Source organism: Budorcas taxicolor, chromosome 1 (assembly GCF_023091745.1).
Source record: "Budorcas taxicolor isolate Tak-1 chromosome 1, Takin1.1, whole genome shotgun sequence".
Lineage (NCBI taxonomy): Eukaryota > Metazoa > Chordata > Mammalia > Artiodactyla > Bovidae > Budorcas > Budorcas taxicolor.
Window position 1 is genome coordinate 199,628,044 of NC_068910.1, and position 22,123 is coordinate 199,650,166.

General features: G+C 43.3%; 1 protein-coding gene across 1 annotated transcript in view; it reads right to left on the reverse strand.

Moving 5' to 3' along the window:
• Nucleotides 1-9,803: 9,803 nt before the first annotated feature.
• The window catches only part of LOC128053189 (inhibitor of carbonic anhydrase-like), a 36,102-nt gene continuing 23,782 nt past the window's right edge, over nucleotides 9,804-22,123 (reverse strand). The window contains exons 14-18 of the mRNA XM_052645644.1: nucleotides 19,773-19,914; nucleotides 13,446-13,510; nucleotides 12,498-12,682; nucleotides 10,661-10,847; nucleotides 9,804-9,838 (exon numbers count right to left, since the gene is read on the reverse strand). Coding sequence (XP_052501604.1) covers nucleotides 9,804-9,838; nucleotides 10,661-10,847; nucleotides 12,498-12,682; nucleotides 13,446-13,510; nucleotides 19,773-19,914 — 614 coding nt within the window. The remainder of the gene's footprint in view (nucleotides 9,839-10,660; nucleotides 10,848-12,497; nucleotides 12,683-13,445; nucleotides 13,511-19,772; nucleotides 19,915-22,123) is intronic.

A 22,123-nucleotide genomic window follows, 5' to 3' on the forward strand; every position in this document is an offset into this window, starting at 1 on the left:
CTTGCAACAAAGAGGTAAAATACAATAACAATGACATCCCTCCTCTATACCCGCCCCTCCATGTTCGTAAGCAACTATCAATGACCCTAACATTAGATTCTAAATATTTCATAACAGAATCCTTATTGCCCACCTTGATTCCACAAGCTATGTGCAAGCTGCTCCTGGAATACATGCACAGCTGTCTGATGCGGGGCAGTGGGGACGGAGATAGGTAGCCATTGCTAAGAACTGAAACTGACCAAAATTAATAACAATTTACCCTTTAAACCTTCCCCTAGAAGTTGGAAGCCTCCAAAAATACTTAAATCAAACAATTCTACTAGTGCCATTGTTGTTTGAGTAGGAAGACTGATTTTTGGTGTTTTATACTCTGCCATCTTCCCAGAACTCTACTCCTCATTTATTTGGATGATCAGACGGTTGTGGACCTTCAAGCTTGCTCCTGTGTATTTTTTACAAGCCTTATAATTTTTCAAGCACTTCATTTTTTGGCAGAATATGACATTCAGCCCTATCTCACACTTTCCCTATACCAGTTCTAGACTCTCTGTTTCAGGAATCTCATTTCTCTAAGAAACTTTATCATTGTAGTATAGAATGGTATTTAGGAAGCAAAATGTGGGTGCTAGGTATGGGAACTGCTTGGGAGAGAAACTGATAATAGGGTCTTTCAACAGACATATGTAGATATATCTTAGGTATAGATATGGATCTCCATACTAACACACATCTACATTCATTTCTCTCTCTCTCCAACCATGAATTCACACTGATTCCTGCAATTCAAGTTGATGCTACCGCAAGTCTTAGTTTTCTCCCTCCGCGTATTTGTAACTCCCTTCTCCTTGACCTAAATATTCTCAATATTTCTAGCGCTTGTTCCCTTCCCCTATATATTATCAATCTCCTGATCCTCCAACTGCCTCTCTGACCCAGTCTCTCAGGCTTCACTCCCCCAGACACACTCAAGGAAATGAAATGAATGAGAACAAATATTTATAACTGAAAAAAAACAAAGAACAAAAAGAGAAGAGAAAGAGAAAAGTAGAGAAAAGTAAAAGGAAGAGGAGTCTTTTTACCCTTTTTACCTGTCTCCATAGTTTAACAGTATTCTGTGAAGGGCAGAATGAAGGATCATGTGTGGAATGAGGAATAATTGAACAGAGATAGTCAGCACTATTCACCATAAAACAAAGCTCTGGACTCTTTCTCCTCAACCCAATCATTCTTCTATAGAGTATTGGGAGAGTCTAGCAGATGTTTCTCCTTGCTTCAAAAGTCAAAGATATCCATTCTGCAAGCAAAAAATCTCCTAAGAAAACCTTTTCCTTATCAGTATAATGTTCAACCTAACCTGGCCAATCTGACCTCTAGGCCAATAGATGCACAGGCCACTCACTGACCCTGGAACTGAGTGGACTCTGGTCATAGGCAAAGGGACAAAAGTCCCTGATCAAAGGCAGGCATGCAGGAAAAGTTGGTCTTCTCTGGTGTACTCTTTGCAGAGAACTCAGACAGATTTGGCCAAGATGGGAAAGCAGTTAGACGTTAGGGGCAGGACGCAGTTTAGAGCTCCATGATAGGGCTGATTTCAGGCAAAACTGTGAAACAGGCAGGATCTGTCCCAGGGTGGAACTGTCCAGAGGTGACTCCGACAATTGACTTCTCCTAGACCACTCAGTGGGATAATATGGAGGGGAAAGGAAGCCTGGGAAATCCTGAGAGTTCAGTATACAGTGGGACAGAACACCAGGGTATCAAGGAGTCTGGATTTTTAAATAAAGGAAGAATTTCAGACAGAAGAATCTGCTCCCAGAAGTGGAGTTAATTCCCAGATTTGAATTTGGAAATCATCTGCCCAGTGCTAAATAAGAATGTCATGGTGATAGCAGTAGGATTAAGTCAACATGAGAAATGATCACAACTGCAAAGATTGGGACAAGAAGGGAATGAGACCCTGGTTCTCCTTAACTAGTGTGGTTTGATCATTTGCTTCTGCACTTTCACTTCTATTCTACCGAATAGACTTTCAGTTGTTTAGTGAGTTAGGCAAGTTAATCTAACTCTCATTGCCTCAGTTCCTTACCTAGAAAATGAGAATAATAATATTCACTTTTGTAGGGTTATTATGAGAACTAAATTAGCAATTAAGGTAAATCATCTACTACAGTACCCATCACATTATTTTCCTTATTTTTATTTTTGTCATGACCAATATCTTCCCCTTCAATTTCTGTTTGCACAGTGCTGTGACCCCAGCTCCTCAAGTCAAACCACATCAGGGAGCCCTGAAAGAATACTGACCACTAAATCCTAGACAATGTATCATAAAGAATATAGCAAACAGATGCTGCAAACCTTTTTCTCCTTATGCTAGTTATGTATGCACACTTTTTATTCACTTGTCCATTATTGAGGACAGATGTTGGGTGTTATGTGCAATCCATGGAACAAAATGGATATGAAATTGGAGTCAGGGACTCCTGGTTTTGAATCACAGGCCCCTTAGAAAATACATGATGCTGCACAGGTTACTTATCTATTCCTAGCATCTGTTTTCTCCTTAATAATAAAAATATGATCACCTACATTCTTGGGTCATTTTGAAGATTACTTACAGTGCTATTAAGGTACAAGTCCTGCCTGACATGTAGCAGTCACCAATAAATGGCAATGCTATCATTATTACAGAACACTCAGCATAGACTGCTGCTGCTAAGTCGCTTCAGTCATGTCCGACTCTGTGCGACCCCATAGATGGCAGCCCACCAGGCTCTGCCGTCCCTGGGATTCTCCAGGCAAGAACATTGGAGTGGGTTGCCATTTCCTTCTCCAATGCATGAAAGTGAAAAGTCAAAGTGAAGTCGCTCAGTCGTGTCCGACTCTTTGCGACCCCATGGACTGCAGCCTACTAGGCTCCTCCATCCATGGGATTTTCCAGGCAAGAGTACTGGAGTGGGTTGCCATTGCCTTCTTTGTAACATAGACTAGGTACTAACAGTACATTCAGTGAATTAATGAAGTGACTTCACATAATTCTTTATGGCACCTTTCATTGTTAATGGACTCTTCAGCAAAACATATTCTATAAGACCATCCAGTACAATGATCTTGTTTTATAGAGAGAAAAACTGAGGCCCAGCCAGAGGACATAAGTGGTAGGGTACCCAGCAAGGCAGACAAAGCTGGAAACCAGAACTTTAGACTCAATATCCTGAGCTATCCCCACCAGCCTGTGACATACTTTCTTGAAAGCTGTTATTCATAATGTTTTCTAAGTCATTTAGGGATTTCACTTCCCATTCTCATTCACCAAGAGAAGCCAAGTCCCAAGACCTTCAAATGGGCCATGAGCAGTGGCTGGTGAAGCTGGGCAAAGTCTGGTGCTCCTGGGGCAAAACAAATAGATAGCAGATTTCCTCTACTGCCCTGACAGCAAATGCCATTGTTTGATGTTCCTGCTCTGCATGGGAAGAAGATGGCAAAGTCCACCTTGTTTCTCAGCTGTCCCAAAGTAAACCTCTGATCTTTACAGATTTGTAGAAATTGGTGTCAACTGTTGGTATCTACAGTTGAATTATCTTACTCTTTTAATTGTCATAAATGTTCCACAGATAAATGTTCCTTTAACATAAATATATGCAACTTGTGCAACAAGACTTATTAACCCCACAGGATAGCATCAGCCTGAAAACAGATTAAGTAGCCTTTATCCCTATTAACTCTAAACACCCTAGGGGAAGGTGGTGTGAGGTTGTGGAAGAATCACTGGACTGGAGGTATAGATATACAAAAATTACACACCAAGGTGTGTGTGTGTGTGTTACTAGGGTGAGAGTCCCAGGACTTTATTAATCCTCAAAAGGGTCCATTAGTACCTCAAACATGTTGAAATACTAAACATTAATAATCTGCTCTGGTTTTCTTTCCAAGTGATAAGGTACTTGATAGCTGTTTCCCGATCAGGGAGAGGTCCCTGTTGGACCAGAATCTTCAGGCTTCTGTCTCAGGTTTATTCCACTGAAGACTGCATGGGTGGTTCTCCTGGTGGGGGAAACTGGTGGTAGAAACTCAAGCCAGTCAGAGGCCATAGTCACTGTGTAAAGGATAAAAGCCCCAGTGTAAAGGATAAGCATGCCTGTGGCTTCCTAGGGATATCTTGCAAGGAGATAACCTAGGACCGGGTGTGAAAATACCTTTCCCAATCAAGTAGGACAAAATGACCTAGAGCCGTCTGGAGCAAGAGACCACTGAGAGTGGAATCAAATTTGTATAGGAAAAGGAAAACAAGGAGGAAGTAAAAAGAAGGTCTAGTCCAAAAGTGGACAAAGACATAAAACCAAGAAACCCAAGAAAGCACGGAACTATGTTTTTGAATAATGCACAAAACAACAGAAGATGGAGCTCTGTAAAGTAAGAAACGCTTTCTTGAAAATAGCCTTATTCTAAAAGCTCAGGAAAGCAAATTTCACCTAAAACTGAATAACAGAAAGTATCATGGTCAAATACTATATAAAGTTATTACCAAAAATTAAATAAGATGAAAAATAACATATCTACAGACAATAAAGCAAGCCAGAAAGATGTATCCACAAAATATCTATAATCTCCAAGCTACACAAAGTATGGAGAGAGCCAGAAACAGTAAAGATGTGGGTAAATATTAAAGATTTTTTTCATTTTCTGTTGTTGTTCAGTAGCTAAGTCATGTTAGACTCTTTGCAATGCTATGGACTGCAACATGCGAGGCTTTCCCTGTCATTCACCATCTCCTGGAGGTTGCTCAAACTCATGTCCATCAAGTCGACGAAACCATTCCAACAATCTCATCCTCTATTGTCCCCTTCTCCTCCTGCCTTTTATCATTCCCAGCATCAGGGCCTTTTCCAATGAGTCCACTCTTCACGTTAGGTGGCCAAAGTACTGGAGCTTCAACTTCACTATCAGTCCTTCCAGTGAGTATTTAGGATTGATTTCCTTTAGGATTGACTGGTTTGATCTCCTTGCAGTCCAAGGGACTCTCAAGAGTTTTCTCCAACACCACAGTTTGAAAGCATCAGTTCTTCGGTGCTTAGCCTTCTTTATGGTCCAACTCTCACACCCATACATGACTACTGGAAAAACCATAGCTTTGACTATATGGACCTTTGTTGGCAAAGTAATGTCTCTGCTTTTTAATACACTATATAGGTTTGTCATAGCTTTTCTTCCAAAGAGCAAGCATCTTTTAATTTCATGGCTGCAGTCACCATCCGCAGAGATTTTAGAGCCCAAGAAAATAAAATCTTTTGCTGTTTCCATTGTTTCCTCATCTATTTGCTGTGAAGTGATGGGACTGGATGCCATGATCTTAGTTTTTTGCATGTTGAGTTTTAAGCCTCTTTTACCTTCATCAAGAGTCTCTTTAATTCCTCTTTACTTTCTGCAATAAGGGTGGTGTCATCTGCATATCTGAGGTTATTGATATTTCTCCCAGAAATCTTGATTTCAGCTTGTGTTTCATCCAGTTTGGCATTTTGCATGATGTACTCTGCATATAAGTTAAATAAGCAGGGTGACAGTATACAACTTTGATGTACTCCTTTCTGAATTCTGAACCAGTCTAACCATTGTTAGACTGGTTGCTCCATGTCCAGTTCTAACTGTTGCTTCTTGACTTGTGTACAGGTTTCTCAGGAGACAGGTAAGGTGGTCTCATATTCCTATTTCTTCAAGAATTTTCAACAGTTTGTCATGATCCACACAGTCAAAGGCTTTAGCATAGTCAATGGAGCAGATATTTTTCTGGAATTCTCTTGCTTTTTCTATGATCCAATGGATGTTGGCAATTCCATCTCTGGTTCCTCTGCTTTTTCTAAATCCAGCTTGTACATCTGGGAGTTCTCAGTTCACGTACTGTTGATGTCTCGCTTGGAGGATTTTGAGCATTACCTTGCTAGCATGTGAAATGAGTGCTACTGTGCAGTAGTTTGAACATTCTTTGGCATTGCCCCTCTTTGGGACTGCAATGAAAACTAACCTTTTCCAGTCCTGTGGACCCTGCTGAGTTTCCCAAATTTGCTGGCATATTAAGTGCAGCATTTTAACAGCATCATCTTTTAGGATTTGAAATAGCAGCTAGAGCTATTTCAAATTCATTTTTAAATATCGTTAAAAGGTAACTGACAGCTTGATGTAAAAATATCACTTTCATTATTTTGTATATATTTTATTGTGGAGTTTCTAACATATGTAGGAGTTAAATGTCTGATAATAAAAGCACAAAAAATAAAACAAGGAAGTCAGGGAGGTAGTGCAGCTAGCTTGTGCTGGCTTGCAAAGGCTGACTGTGTATCTCTTCTCATCTCTGACATTACTTTGATAGTTTGAAATCATCGATGGCAAGAGAATGTGCTCTGTGAAACTGGCAAATAATACCAATCTGGGCCCTTTTTACCTTGAACATCTGGTTGTTAAAAGTGTATCCACACTCCGCTGGTGAAGGTAGAGCTGCACTATTGCAGGATCTCACTGGGTTGGCCAAAAATAAGATGTTACAGGAAACCTAAATGAACTTTTTGGCCAACCCAATACATTATCCACAAAGTGGTATAAAGTTATTTGATGCCAGTCTTAAGATAAATACGTATATTACAAACTTTCAAGAAGATATTTAAAATATCTTTTTATTTATAAAGTAATAGTTATTATTATAGAATAACAAAGAAATAAAATAATAAAAAGCCATAGAGAATAATAAACTAATAGAGAAGATAAAGTGAAATACTAAAAATTATTCAACGAAACCAATGGAAGGCAGAAAAGAGGAAATAAGGAACAAAGAACAGATGAGACAGAAAACAAATATCAACAACTATGTTATATACAAATGAACTAAACACTTCATTTAAAAGAAAAAAGAATGTCACACTGAATGAAGAAAAAAACAGCTATATGTTCTTTGTAAGAAGCCCTCAATAGAAAGAAACATGGATTAAAAGTAAAAGAATGTAATAAAATAAACCAAGAAGAAACCATCAGAAGAAAGAGTCATATTAATATCCAATTAATAAACTTAAATAGAAAAGTGTTACTGGTCAACTAGCGACATCTCATAATGGTAACAGAGTTAATTCATCAAGAAAGCCTAATATCCTAAATGTGTATGTACCTAACAAAACCTCCAGATATACAAAGCAAAATCTGATGGAGAAATGAGAAAATTCATACTTTTTGTTGGAGAGTTTAATTGTCTTCTCTGAGTAGCTAATGCAAAAAGTTGGTAGGAAATGAATCAAGGCAAACAATTTGAATAATAACTTGAACCAACTTGACCTAACTGCTACTTATAATACTATACTACATATTACAGAACTATACCAAACAATTAAGAATATCTATTTTTTTTTTAAAAAAAGTATACCTGGAACACAGAAATAAATTACAAAAGCATATCTGGAAAATTGCCAAATATTTGGAAATTAAAAATAGCTTTTAAATAATCAACAGATCGAAGAAGTAATCTTTGAAAAACTAGAAAAAATTTACCTCAGTGATAATGAGAATAAACATATCAAAATTTAAGGATGCAGCTAAAGTAGTGCTTGGATGGAAATTTATAATTTTAAGTACCTGTATTAGAAAAATAAAATGTTCTAAACATTGATCTAAGCCTGCACCTTAAAATCTAAGAGAAAAAGGAAAAATAAATGAAAAATAAGTAGAAGGAAGGCTAAGAACAGAAACTGAGATTAAAAAATAGTAGTGAAAATTTATAAAAAATTAATTTTTGAGAAGTTCAAGAATATTGATAAAGCTATAGCTACATGGGTCAAGGAAAAAGAGAGAAAATACAAATTACTAGTAGGAAAATGGAAGAAGAGATATCACTAGACATCTCACAGATACTAATAAGAAAATATTTTGAACAATTTTATGGCAAAAATAGACAATTTAGATGAAACAAATTCGTCAAAACACAAACTTTGCCATTGCATATTTTTCACTAGTTCTTTTTAAAATCTAACAGGTTTTTCTTTGCTGTGTTCATTTATTTATTTACTTATTCATTTATTTATTTTTGGCTGTGTGACTTGTAAGATCTTAGTTCCCCGATCAGGGAGCAAACCCGGGCCCTTGGCAGTGAAAGGGCAGAGTGCTAACCATTAGAGGGCAGGAAATTCTCCTTCAAGCTTTCATTTAAATCCTTAGGCCTGTTTATTACAACTGTGTAAAGGTCATTGATTGAATACAATCATCTCTGTGGTTTCTAGGTTGTTTCCAATGGTTGATTTTTTGATGACTCTGGGTCACATTTTGAGCTTCTTTACCCATCTAACAATCTTTCCATGCCACATCTAGATATTATGCATGCCATCCTGGTGAGATTTTCTTGTATTCCTTCAGTGAATATTGAGGTTTATTTTAGAGGACAGTCAAGCAGGTGACTTGCAGATCTGATTTATCCCACTAGGGCTAGCGTCACTCTCAGTAAGGACAGTTATGGAGCAGGCCTTAATCTACAGCTATTTCACCCCAGCTGCCTTCAGTGAAAAGCTTAGGTGTTGAGCGAGGTCTCTTTACACTGGTCGGTAGGACCGAAGTTGATTCCTGGTCTTATGGGAGCCCTGGGCATTGTTCAGCTTCTAGATCTCTCACAGTCATTCTCTGCCTAGCCTGACAGACTTCAGTCTCATTTTACACACAGGCAGATGAGTATTTGGCCAAGCATTTCAAGCAGATTCCAGTACGTATCTCTGCTGTATGCCAATCAAGTTCCAGTCACTTTGGCTTCCCCAAATGCCTATCTTTGTTCCTCAACTCAAACGTGATGGGCTCTTGTGGGTTCCTCCTCCCTTTGCTGTCATCTGGAAATTTCCTCTAGGCAAAGACTAAGGCCATCACTGTGCGCACCACTTTTCTTTGCTCTCTTTCAAGGATCATATAGTCCTACACTATTATTGTCCAGTATTAAAAACATTTGTGCAACATGTTTTTCCCCAGGTTTTTAGTTGTTTATGGAAGAGGAGCCAATTCTGTACTGGTTACTCTTTCACAGGCAGAAGCAGAGGTCCAAACACCAAACTGTACTTCACAGTATATAACTTGGATTCCCATACAATGTTTATTCCACCATAGGCTGGAATCATGGTAATAACAGAAATGGTAAAATCTCTGGTAAGAAACTCACTTAAGTAAATGTAAATCACACTTTCAACAAATTGACTGAGGAACGATAGTAGGATTAGATTTTTACAGTAATTTTGATATTTTTCAATTAATCAGATCAGGAGTTTAATTCTACCTGAAATTATGAATTTTAAATACATGAATATACTTTTAAAATGCACAAACTCATTCTTTCTTCATTTTCATTATGTAAGTCCTTGATACTGCACATACTGATGCTTTCTTTGCACACTTATGATCACCACTCAAAGACTCCCTTCAGACAGATGTATTGCTTAAATTCAATTTAAGTGAGTTGACTCTTGGGTAAAATAATCAAAGAATAGACAGGGAAGTTGAGTTAGTCTTGCAGAGGTCTTTAAAATACATATAATTTAATAAATACTAAATTTTCACAATTCTAGTATAAAGAAATCATTTTCTTGCCCTCCCCCCAAAAATCTGAGAACATTTCATGGTTTTCTGAGGAGACATAATAATTTTTATTCATTCCAACTTTTGCATCAGTTACAGTATACAATTATAAAGATAAGTGATGTTAACACAGACCCACCACGCAGACAAGTGAGGATGTGACCCCACTGTATTTTCAGGCTCTGAGCATCTCTGTGTTTGCCCACTTTGATGAGTTTTTAATTTCCATGGAATGTGCAGGCATCCAGAAGTTCTGTGAGAGGTAACAAAAGAGAAAGATCGTCAGGTACTGCCTGTGCTCATTAAACATGATCCTTTTCCTGTTTTCTAAACGTAAATGGTAGATAATAAAAATTTCTTTAACATTTCTCTCGTGCCTCTAACTGATGTCAGTGTTATTCTTACACATCTACATGGTCCTCTCCTGCTCGCCTCATCTTTAACACATGATGTAATTTAACAAAAATTGAGGCACACTCCCGATAATTTGATTATTCCAGGCCTAATTTTATTTCTCCTACTTGTTTCTTTCTGGGCTAGCTGTGCCATTTCTACACTACACAAAACCAGAAATGATACACTTAGTGCTGCTTCTACGTTTGTATATATGCAGAAATGGCCTGCCTAGTGCTAATACTTTGTTTCTATTAAACTGTATAAAGTATTATCTATACGTTTTACTTAAAATCTTTGCGAGTTGGTCCTCTGTGAGTGGTATATGTATGTTATTTCCAACCTCCTCCCTACACTGAAATGCTAACACACATTTTCATTCTAGCAGCCAAAGAAAATGGGAAAGGACATGTAAACAAGTTCAATTTGCAAAAGATCTCTAGTTCTACTGTACCCTCTGTCTCCTTCAAACAATTTTGCCTTTTCAGGTAGTATCTTATACTGTTGCCTAATTGAGGTGCTTCCCTGGTAAGCCTGAATCTTCCTGCAGGGCCAGGAGCAAGCCCTCTGAATCTTTATGCTCCTATTGGTACCGGCCCAGGCTTGGCACAAGGTCATCTTTAAGACAAACATGTTTGCCTTGACACACATGTTACTGCTCCTCGGTGTTTATTCTACTCACCAGAGGGTAAGCAATGCCTCACATTAGCAATAGCCTGAAGATACTCTGGCCCTAAGTATTTTTGGTAAGTTGTTCTGTCCTGAAGGTTAGCCAGACATTCTGTGTCGTCACTGAAGAGCAGGTCCTTGGCTGGGGATTTAAACAGCTGAAACATCATGTATTCGAACCCATTTCTTCCGAAGAGCTCCTGGGTCAGACAGACAGACAGAAAGTAAGCGGCCAGCAGCCTGGGCCATGTGTTTTGCATCAGAAGCCCCAAGTCTGCTGGACTGCTCGGCTCCAGCCCCTGGCAACCCTGGGACACAGCAACAGCTTAGGAGGCACTGGAACAAAATGGCAAAAAGTTCTCTGGGTTCAAAGCCAGGCCCTAGCTTTTCCTATCGTGTGACTTAAGAAAAGTCTTGACTGAGCTCAGTGAACTTCAGTTTGTACGTGTGCATGCTCAGTCGTGTCTGACTCTTTGGGACCCCAGGGACTATAGCCCACCAGGCTCCTCTGTCCATGGGATTTCCCAGGCAAGAATACTGGAGTGGGTTGCCATTTCCTTCTCCAGGGGATCTTCCCAACCCAGCGATCAAAACTGCATCTCTGTGCCACAGATTGTTTCTCACTGCACCCAGGTGGAAACACCTGAACTTCAACTTGCTCATTTGTAAATGGAGGTAATTACATTAGATACTGAGATGATACATGCAAAGAGTGAGTGTGTTAGTCACTCATTCACGTCCAACTCTTTGCAACCCCATGGACTCCTCTGTCCATGGAATTCTCCAGGCAAAACCCTGGAGTTGGTAGCCATTCCCTTCTCCAAGGGATCTTCCTCACCCAGGGATCGAACCTGCATCCCCTGCATTGCAGCCAGATTCTTCACTATCTGATAAAGAACACAGGGAAGCCCAATGTATGTAAAGCAATTGCTAAATAGAAAGAGCCCCAAGTTCACTGCTCTATTACTATCCCACCAACAACTGGTGGATGTTTTCAACTCTGAGTCATCTTTAGATGTTTTCCTGTGACCAGATCCCTTGCTACCTTGCATCTTCTGTTCTCTGAACCTGACCCAGACATTGATCATTTCCATTGCTTCCTGCCCCTCCCCCCAACTTCCTTTGTAGCAGAGGTGGCAGCTCACCCTGGATGGAACCATCCCTTCAAAAGCCCAAGTCCAAGAGCCTCTTGTATTGCCAGCTGCCTCTGGGTCATCACCCTTTAACCAGGACGTGTCGACAGCATATGCTAAGATATAGATTACTCATTTGGGGCTCTTCCAGAAATAGGGTACACTAGGGCAAAAGGCAGATGAGGCTTTGGGTTCCTTAAGATCATCTGATTCAGGCAGCCACTATTCCCTAGGGTCAGCCCTTTTTGGCTGCCTATAGAAGTCATGAGTTATCTGAATGTTGGCTCTTCGACTTTCATGAAGCCCAAAACAGTGCTCAGCCTGCCCAGCTTCAAGAAACACAGTGAGATCCTCTTTTGGTCAGGCAGAGTAACCTCTGTTCCACCTTTCCAACATGTAGCCCTAGCCCTGCCTGGTGGGAAGGGCACCTGGGTTGACTCCCTTATTTCCGGGACAGAAAAAGCCCAGGAGGTACCATGGCTCTGCTCTTTCTCAGGGAGACACTTGAGATACCCATGTGTTTGGACTCTTCCAGTCCACTGGGATACCCCAGACAGCCCCAGAGCAAGAAGTGAGCACAGCCACCAGCCTCCCACTTTCATCAGAGGCAGGCTCCACTGCCCAGGGAGAAAGAGTGCAACTGGGCTGGGGTGTGTGTGCGCAGCTCTGCAAGTGAGCTGAGCATCCATGTGGGGGATGAGGACTAAATTCCCACACCTGTTGGTTGAAGAGCATTCTGCGGACAAAATCTGCCTTATCTTTCCTCGAGACCACAGCGTGACTTGGGACTACGGCCAGGTGGCAGCTCTGAGCCTCAGTCACAGGCTTCCTAGAGCCATCAAGGCACAGCAGCTGGAAGTCCTCGGGTTTTAGATTCTTCGCCCAGGCTTCAGGGTTCTTTCCTGGAGAGAGAGAGGAGGTGGAGGGGTCACAGCTAATGACTTCAGTCAAGGCACCCTCACTGGGGGGTGTTACTGACCACCAGTGCCTGGGGGAATCACAGAGGCACAAACAAAACAATAAAGGCTTTACAATAAAACAGAAGAGAAACATTCATGAACTCTTAAATTCATTTATCAGTCCTGTTAAAGGCAAAGATCTCCTCAACAGGCCTGAAAAGTGCCAGTCAAAAAAGAGAAGATCGACTGATTAAACTATATTAAAATGAAAACTATATTAAAATGAAGAATGTTAATCAAAAGACATCATTAAGAAAGCAGGGAATTTCCTGGTGGTTCAGTGGTTAGGACTCCAGGCTTCCACTGCTGGGTGCAGGTTCAACTCCTGGTGGGGAACTGAGATCCCACAAGACTCACAGCAAGACCAAAAAAAGAAAAAAAAAAAAAGTGAAAGGCAAATATTTTCAAAGAGGGACAAGGTATGTGCATTACATATAGCTGACAAAAACTTGTGTCCAGAAAATACAAAGAATGCCTAAAAATCAAGACAGCCAGACGTGCTTCTATGGACTGTGGCCTTTGTGTGTTTGTTGGTTGGGTTCAAGGCCAATGTGACAACCAACCCTGTCCAGTCTGACCAGACATGAAGAATTTTTTCATTCCCTACATAAAAAAATGTTAGGACCAACATGACTGCCTGGGGAGTGATTTCCCAGGAAGGACTCTGAGTTTTCCCGAGGGAGGAAAGGACAGTGCCAGTCCATACCGTCAGTGTTCTGCAGGACCGTGGGGTGCTTCATAAAGGCCACATCTCCCTTCTCAATGAGGCACCTGCACAGAGAGGGCCAGGTCAGCAAGGAGGACCCACGGAGGCGGGAGAGAGCCGCTCCAAGACGGAATCCCTGGGAGCTCCCACCCCCTCCCCCAGGCAACTGGGCGCATCTAACACTGTCCGCTTACTCCACACACACTGCTCTAATGTCTGCCATCCCCCTGGTAACTTCAGAAGAAATGTCATAGAAAAAGAAATCTGCTTATTTTGATTCCGCTGTAGATACCCATTGCTTGCTTCCTTAAACAGTGATTGGTTTCTCCATGGGAGATGCTTGTGTTCTCCTATTAACAGGGCTATCCAAAGATAATTCTCTGGCTGGATCAAAACTCACGTCAGAGATTAAAATCAGCATGGAAGATGTGATTCTGAAGGAGTCTTGTCAGACCTTATGTGTCTATGCAGCCTTAACAAAAGTTAATGTGCTTGTATCACGAGATATTTTTCATGCTTAATCTCCTGAAAAATGTTTCTCAGCGTTTGAGGTGCATGCTTTGGGAGAAACGTTGAGCACACTAAAAATAAGTTTTGCGACATTCAGTCAGTTGGAAATTGATATTATTAATTTTTAGGAACACCTTTCCAGTTTTCTCTGTCCCATCATCAGGCCCCTCTATCCTTCACTAAAATCAGTTACTCCCATCAATTTTCCTAAGCAACCTTGTCCTATTTCTTTGTCTTAACAACCTCCCCCCAATAATCCCAGTCCTGAATGAGCCCAGTCGTCTGTCTCAGGTGTGTCTGCACCTCAGCAGTGAGGTAGACGAGAGCTCCCCGATCCTTAACTTCACCTGGGCATTCTGGCATCCCTTCTCTACTCTAGACCTGTGACTCTCTCCAAGAGTGGGCTGGACCAGCAGCATCAGCAACGCTGGGAATGGGTTATAAATGCACATTCTTGGGCCCTGGACCCCCTGGCTCAGGAAATCTGGAGTGGGGTTCAGCCCTCTGGGTTTGAATAAGCCCTGTGGAAGTGTGTTCAAGTGAGTATAAGAGGCCACTGCCTGAGATAGCTTCCCCACGACTCTTTGTGACCCCATGGACGGCAGCCCACCAGGCTCCTCTGTCCATGGGGATTCTCCAGGCAAGAATACTGGAGTGAGTTACCAGCCCTCCTGCAGGGGATCTTCCCAACCCAGGGATCAAACCCAAGTTTCCCGCATTGCAGGCAGATTCTTTACTGTCTGAGCCACCAGGTAAGCCACTCTACAGAGCAGGAACCCCAAAATGTTCTCACTTCCTGTAAACCTCTGTCTCTCCATACACCCCTCCACAACACTTACACTCTGTCATGTACTCTGGGTTCACAGAAGAAATAAACAGATCATCATGTGAGCTTCCTTTCAGCATCCTTCTGTTGAATCTGGCAGCCCAAGACTCTAGCACTCTTCTGCCCTCCAGGAACGAAGGAGGAGTGTAGGCATTCCTCCAGCTAAAATCTCCTCCCCAGGGGCTTTGCACCCCACCTTGCCCCACACTCAGGCACTTTCCACAGCAGTCATCCTCTTTCCCCTCTATAACCTTCTTCACTGGGTTCTTTCCATCAGCATTTATGCTTCTTTTAAAAAATAAACAAACAGTAAGCCTTGCCTTGACCCTACACTGCCCTTATCAACAGGCTTCTCCCCTAAAGTCATCCAAACACCTAAGAGCGTCATAGCACTTACCATCAGCATTCCTGCACATGACTCCCTGACCCTTGCCAGTCATCTTAGGGGACTAACTCACTATTGAATCTGCTCCCGCCTGGGTCACCAGATCCCATTCATTGTACTTGTTTTACTTGATGTCCCAAGTCCATCCTTTCTCCAGTGATCTTAATTGTCATCTTTGTTTTAGATTAAACATATGTCTATGTATCTGTCTTGGAAGTCTTTTCTCTTCCATTGATTTGTCAGTCATCACATACCAGCCTGTATTGATCACAGTAATAAGTAGTACTGTAATGTGATTTTTATATCTAAGAACACAAAATTCCCTTTGTGTAACATTGTTTTTTAATTCTTGGCTCTTATTTGGTCGACCAAGTGTTAAAATTTTTCAAGTTCTGACTAGGCCTCCCCATCCCCTTCAATCCACCTCGTCACACTGCAAGCAACTAGGACTTCACAACACAACTTCAGGGCGTGAGTTGTGTGATCAGGAAGATTTCTTCTGAACTGGTCACCCTCACTGTTGAGAATCACCCTCACTGCTGGGTTGAAGCTAGACTGTGGTGGGGGAGGGGGAGAGGGCAGACACATGGATTTCTGTTAGGGGTTAAAATCTGGGGAGAGACAATGGTGGTTTAGATCAAGGTGGTATCAGCAGAGATGGGTGATGAGGTCAGTTCTTGTTACCCTTTGCAGGTAGAGCTAACATAATACGATGATATAGGGTCTCAGAGAAAGAGAGTAGACATGGTTAGTACGCATCAAGACTTTGACTTTTTCCAAAAGGAAAAGCAGAGTCGCCTTTAACTGAGATGGGGAAGACTGCAGGAGCTTTGGGTGGGAGTGTGTGAAATTCCAAAAGCTCAGTTTGGGACATTTAAACTTGACCTGGTGATTAGACATCCAAGTGGACATGCCCAGTAGGCAGTTAGATGTATGAGTTTGGAGTTTCATCTGGTGTTTTCAAGAGATATCTGAAGAGGAACATAAATTTGGGAACTGTCAACATAGAACTAGATAGAGGAGAAGTGGGCATTAGAGGATGAGATGGCTGGATGGCATCATTGATGCAATGAACATGAACTTGGGCAAACTCCAAGAGATGGTGAGGAACAGGGGGGCCTGGTAAGCTGTAGTCCATGGGGTTGCAAAGAATTGGACATGACTAGGTGACTGAACAACAACAAGAACTAGATAAAACCACTGAAGTCTGAGCATTAAGAGACAAGACCAAGGCTGGTGCCCCAGGGCTCGCCAATACGTAGAGGTCAGGGAATGAAGCAGAACCAACAAAGGGGCTGAGATGCAGTAACAGGATAAGAAGGAGGGAACCCAAGAAAGTGTGGTGTCCTGAAGCCAGAGGAGAAAATGCATCCAAGAGAAGGAAGAGATGGGTGGTGCCAATGATCTGGGCTTTGGATTTATCTGCAACACAGAGGTCCCTGGAGATTTAAAAGGACGATTTCAGAACTTCCCTGGTGGTCCACAGCCTCAAACTCCTTGCTCCCAATGCTGGGGCCCAGGTTTGATTCCTGATTACAGAACTAGATCTCACATGCCAGAACCAAGGGTTCACATGCTGCATCTAAGGATCCCACATGCCACAACGAAGACCCCATGCAGCCAGATAAATAAATATATTTTGTGAAAGTGTAGTTTCAGCTGTGTGGTGGATGGTGGTGAAAGGTTGTTGCTGACCCACGAAAAGACGCCTGGATTCTTGGCCTCCAGAAGAGAAGAATTCAATCTGGGGCCAGTGACGAGGCTTGATTGCTCAGAGCTTTTGTGCAATGGAGTTTTATTAAAGTATAAAAGAGATAGAGAAAGCTTCTGACATAGATATCAGAAGGGGGCAGAAAGAGTACCCCCTTGCTAGTGTTAGCAATGGAGTTATATACCTTTTAATTAGTTATTACAATGAATCAAAAGAATGTCTCAAGTTTGTGAAAATTTTACCAGACCTACTCTAGCAATTTACATTTTAGGATAACAAGATTAGAATTTGACAATAGAAAGATCCTCCAGACCCACTCCCATAATATACATTCTAACATATCAGGATTATTCAGAGGTTTTCAGGAAGGAGAAACTGTCTTCCAGCCAGATACATTGTTGTAGTATAACTCTAGTACAGAGTTTAAACTGAGTTGTGTAATTGACTAAGACTAAGGAATGCAGAGGGAAAAAAAGTTTGTCCTTTTCTCCTCCTTGAGAATTCCAGATCCCCAATCTTCACTTTGAGAGCCCCAGACCCCTTTCTCCTCCTTGGGGACCCTGAACTTCTTATCAATCTGCCTAAGAATTGACTCTCTGCGGTGGATGGGGGTCAATGCAGGGGGAGGGGGCGGCAGATATGGTGGGAATAATCTTCCCACTTGCCAACAATGGGGAAGAATGTCTTCTGCAGATAATTTAAATACAATAATGAAAACCAACTCCATTGGTTGGGGAGGGAGAGGTGAACAGTTTCTTAAACTAGGTTTGCGGGCAATTGAAAGGAGAGAAACTGAGCTGAGCAAGGACATTAGAGTAACCTCCTTCAAGGACTTCTGTTGTAAAGAAGAGAAACAGGAGGTTGATGCAGAGGACAGTGAGATCAAGAGAAGTTTGTCTTGTTTCTTTATGTTTAGGATGAGAAAGAAGCAGCATGTTCGCGTGCTGCTGGAAGTAATTCTGTGGATAAAAAGACGTGATGGCGGGAGGAAGAGGAGAGGCGTGCTGGGGCAACGCTCTTCAACAGGCTGCGGGGAGGCGATGCCAGCACAGGACCAGGCTCAGCAGGAGCCGGCCTGCTCGTCCCCCGGAGGAGGAGTGGCAGCGTGCCCACCGGCACGGAGGTTGGCACACGCACAGATATGGCAGGGGCACACTGGCGTTTCTATCTGGGTGACCTCAATTTTCTCAGGTGAAGGAGGAAACAAAAGTGCGATAGATGGAGGAAGAAACGTTGGATGACTGAGGAGAGGAAAGAGCATGGAATGGTCTTGTAAGACAGTGGGAATGTAATGGACTAGCGACGGTCTGGCTCATCAGAACCGGGTTCTCATTACTTTACAGGGAGGCCAGTCAGCTTTGAGGCCCTGGTACCAAAGGGGAATGCTGGAGCCAACCCAGGTCGCAGTTCAGCCAGGAGTAGCAACAGGCATTTGAGGATGTGCACAGGGCAATAATCATCACAGTTGGCTGTAGAACGTATGCTGTGGTCTGGAGGGGGAAAGGTTTATAGCGGGGGGTGAGAACAGGATCAATGGATCTCAGGTCAGTAGGAATGCTGGAGACAGGAAGCTGGAAGCAGAGCCAAGGCAGGCAGGAGGCGGTGGGGAGAATGCGATGCCTAGAGCTAAGACTTCTTTGCATCCCCATCTTCACGATGGAACTCCCGAGGTTCTGGACAGAACTCTAGGTCTCTGTGATGCTATCATAATCATGCCAAAATGGGACAATGGACCTTAATACTGATGCACATCCCAATGGAAGGAAAAGTTCAAATATTTTAGCCTCAGTTTAATGTTTATCATATATTTATGCAGTAGGATCTGTGAAAATATGTAATGTATGTATGGTTTATGAAAGTGACAAAACTTTGGAGAGGGAGGGACAAAGTAGTCTGGCCATGTGATGACTAGAAGCCTTCTTTATAGAGGCTCCCCCATTCTCCACACAACCCCAACTCCACAGCACCCTCGAGGGCCCTCTATGCTTAGAGTTAACTCTACCTCCTGAGCCAGATCTCCAAGGGCAAAACAGCCAATGGCTGCAACCCCAGCCTCGCCTCGCCTGGGCCCCCCTCCCAGTGCTCTACTCTGGGGCCTTTTCTGGCCTCAAACATAGCATGATGTGTCTAGCCTTGCCTTTGTCCTTGCTGCTCCTTCTTCCTGGACTATTCTTCTCCAGATTTTCTGAAGCCTGATTTCCTTTCAGTATTTAACCCTCAATATCTAACAGCCCCTCCATGATGCTGAGGCCTTCCCTGACCACTTTTTCTAAGGTTATCCCTGAGTCACTGCCATATCACGCCCCTCGGTCCCATGCCCCCATACACACACCCTATAGCACGTACCACAGTCAGGAAGGGATCGGCCTTTATGTGTTGTCTTACTCCCCGCCATGAGACACAGGGGCCATGTGTCTTGCTGTTGCTCTAACCCACCTACCTAGAGCAGTGCCTGCACATACTAGGTGCTCAATAAATATTTATTGAATGAATGGAGGAGCCCAGGAATATGTGTTTTCAAATGTACTCATCAAACAGGTGTAAAATGCACATATTCAGTGTCCTTCCTTTGATCTCAAACTGGGCTCTGGAAGATCCTGTGACTTGTCCACACTCATATAGAAGGAAGGATCAAAAGCAGAAGCAGGGCAGTGACCTGTGCTTATCATTCTTGCCCCTCCCCAGGCGCCCTGAGTCCATCAGCTCTGCCCGAGAGTGCTCCAGGAAGGGACCAGACCTGAGTCCTCAGGGCCCCTGGGAATCTGCATTTCTGTTCTCCAGTCCTGGCCCCTCCTAAATGCAGCACCCAGATGGTGGGGTGCTGAGAAAGGAGAAAGGACAAGAGGTTCACTGGGTTGGTACCAAAGCAAAAGGCAGTGGGCAGATGCTACTTGCCTGAGTGCCCCACTGGAGCCATAGTACTGCTCGTGGCTGTTGGGAGCACACGTGTGGGCTGGCTTGAAGCTGCCCCTGCACAGAGCACAGAGGCTGGACTCTGGATCAGACCCAGGGGCACAGCTTTGACTGAAGAATTCATCTGCACAGAAGGACACCAGAGGTTAGCTTTCCCTGCCTGTGTTGACAAGACAGCCTCAGATTTTGTTCCTAAAATTGCCTGAGTGACATAAAGACACATTCAAGTGTTTAGTACCATATGATTAGAAATAAGAACCTATGGAATAGAAAAAGAAAAAAAGGCTGCAGCTGGAGCAAAGTAAAGGGGACCTGGCTGAAGCTGGGACAAGGGTCTGTGAGATCACTGAAGTCCTGGCACAGGGCAGCAGCGGGAGGGATGGACACGGACTTAACTCAAGGAGAGTGGACGAAATTGGAAGTTTTGGCTGGTAGACCCTGTTGTGCACACTTTCCAGTCTCTACTGCCCATGTCCATCTTTACAAGGTCTGCAGTTATGACTTGAAGGACAGGAAGGAGCCCAAGAGGCCCAACTGCCCAGCCCTGTGCTGAGCGCCAGGGTACCACTATGATGAAACCACAGAAGTCCTACCCTCCTGGAGCCCAAGTTCATGGGGTGACAGTCACAACTCAAGTAACTACACCATGAATTAGCATTCCCCCATAAGTGTATTTCCCCATCATGCTCTGGGAAAAAGAAAATGGCTCCACAGCTGCAAATAAAGGAGCCTGGTGCAGACCTAGGAGTCAGGGAGAGGTCTCAAGTGGAGAGAGATGAAGAATGAATAGGAGTTTGCCTAGTGAAGGGCAAAGGATGAGCTTCCTAGACAAGGAGCAGCATCTGCAAGCGCTAGGGCAAGGGTTGGGGGAGGCGGGGCAAACAGCACAGAGAGCTTAATGGAGGCCCACTGGGCCTGAACCACTCAGTGATCCAGTGAGTGGGAAAGGTCAGGGTCCAGACCACGTGTGACGGTCTATATCTTTGTGTGCATTTTGTTTTTTATTTGTAAAGAAATAGGGAGCCTCTGATGGGCTAGATAATGTTGGGCCAAGGGTCGAGCAGGGTGAGTCAAGACAGATGTGGGGTGTAGGCAGCAGGCTACTGCTGGAGTCCAGGGGACATGAGGGCAGCTTGGAGTCTCACGACGCAGAGGGAGGAGCTAGAAGGAGGGAGGACAGCTGAAATTTCAGGCTGGACGGGTATGTGGAGATGACAGGTTGGTTTCCAGCTAGAGCCAGTGCACAGACTGGGAGCCTCTGGCAAGCTGGGTGGCTCTGGGGCAGGACCAGACTTGGTAGGGAGAATGCATTCTATTTTGTACACATTAAGTTTAATGCACTTTTGAAATACAAGATTAGATAATGTTGAACAAGCAGTTCAATATATGCAGGTTTGGAGATCAAAGAGAAGTCTGTGCTAGGGACAAAACCTGACATTGTCAGCATATTGACCTAGTAACAGTGGCAGCAGCAAACATTGATCTAGCGCTTGCTCTGGGCCTAGCTTTGCACATATAATATTGGTTTAGATGGTCATCTAGGCTGTAGGCATAGATGTGAGCGCTTGGAGGTTGAGTTTAAAGTGGGAAAAAAGTTGCTTTAAGCAACTCAAACATTTATTAACCAGGTTGGGAAAGAGGGACTTTGTAGGGGTAAGAAAAAAAAGAAGCTAGTGTGTTTTCACAGGAGAAGGCAATGGCACCCCACTCTAGTACTCTTGCCTGGAAAATCCATGGACAGAGGAGCCGGTAGGCTGCAGTCCATGGGGTCGCTAAGAGTTGGACACAACTGAGTGATTTCACTTTCACTTTTCACTTTCATGCATTGGAGAAGGAAATGGCAACCCACTCCAGCGTTCATGCCTGGAGAATCCCAGGGACGGGGGAGCTTGGTGGGCAGCCATCTATGGGGTCGCACAGAGTCGGACACGACTGAAGCGACTTCGCAGCAGCAGCAGTGTTTTCACAAAAGCCAGGAGACTGTGGTTTAAGATGATTCAAAGAAAGGTCATGGAGGAACAGACTGGAGCCCATCCTTCCAACTGAGCAACACGGAGGTCCTGGTAGCCTTGACCAGAGTTCTCCCTGTGGAATGAGGCAGGGCAGTCACCCACAGCAGGGAGTGCAGGGGTGAATGGCTCAAACCATGATTTTAAGAGGTCTAGCCATAAAGGCAGAAGGAGAAGGTTAGGAGCTAGAGGGGACGGTAGGGAGAGGGAGGATTTTTAAAGATGAAAGATGTTGGGTGCATTTACAGGTTGAGAGAAATTGTTGCATATACCAGAGGAAGAAATGGTAACTGAGGGTGCAGCTCTGGGGAGGGGGTCGAGGCA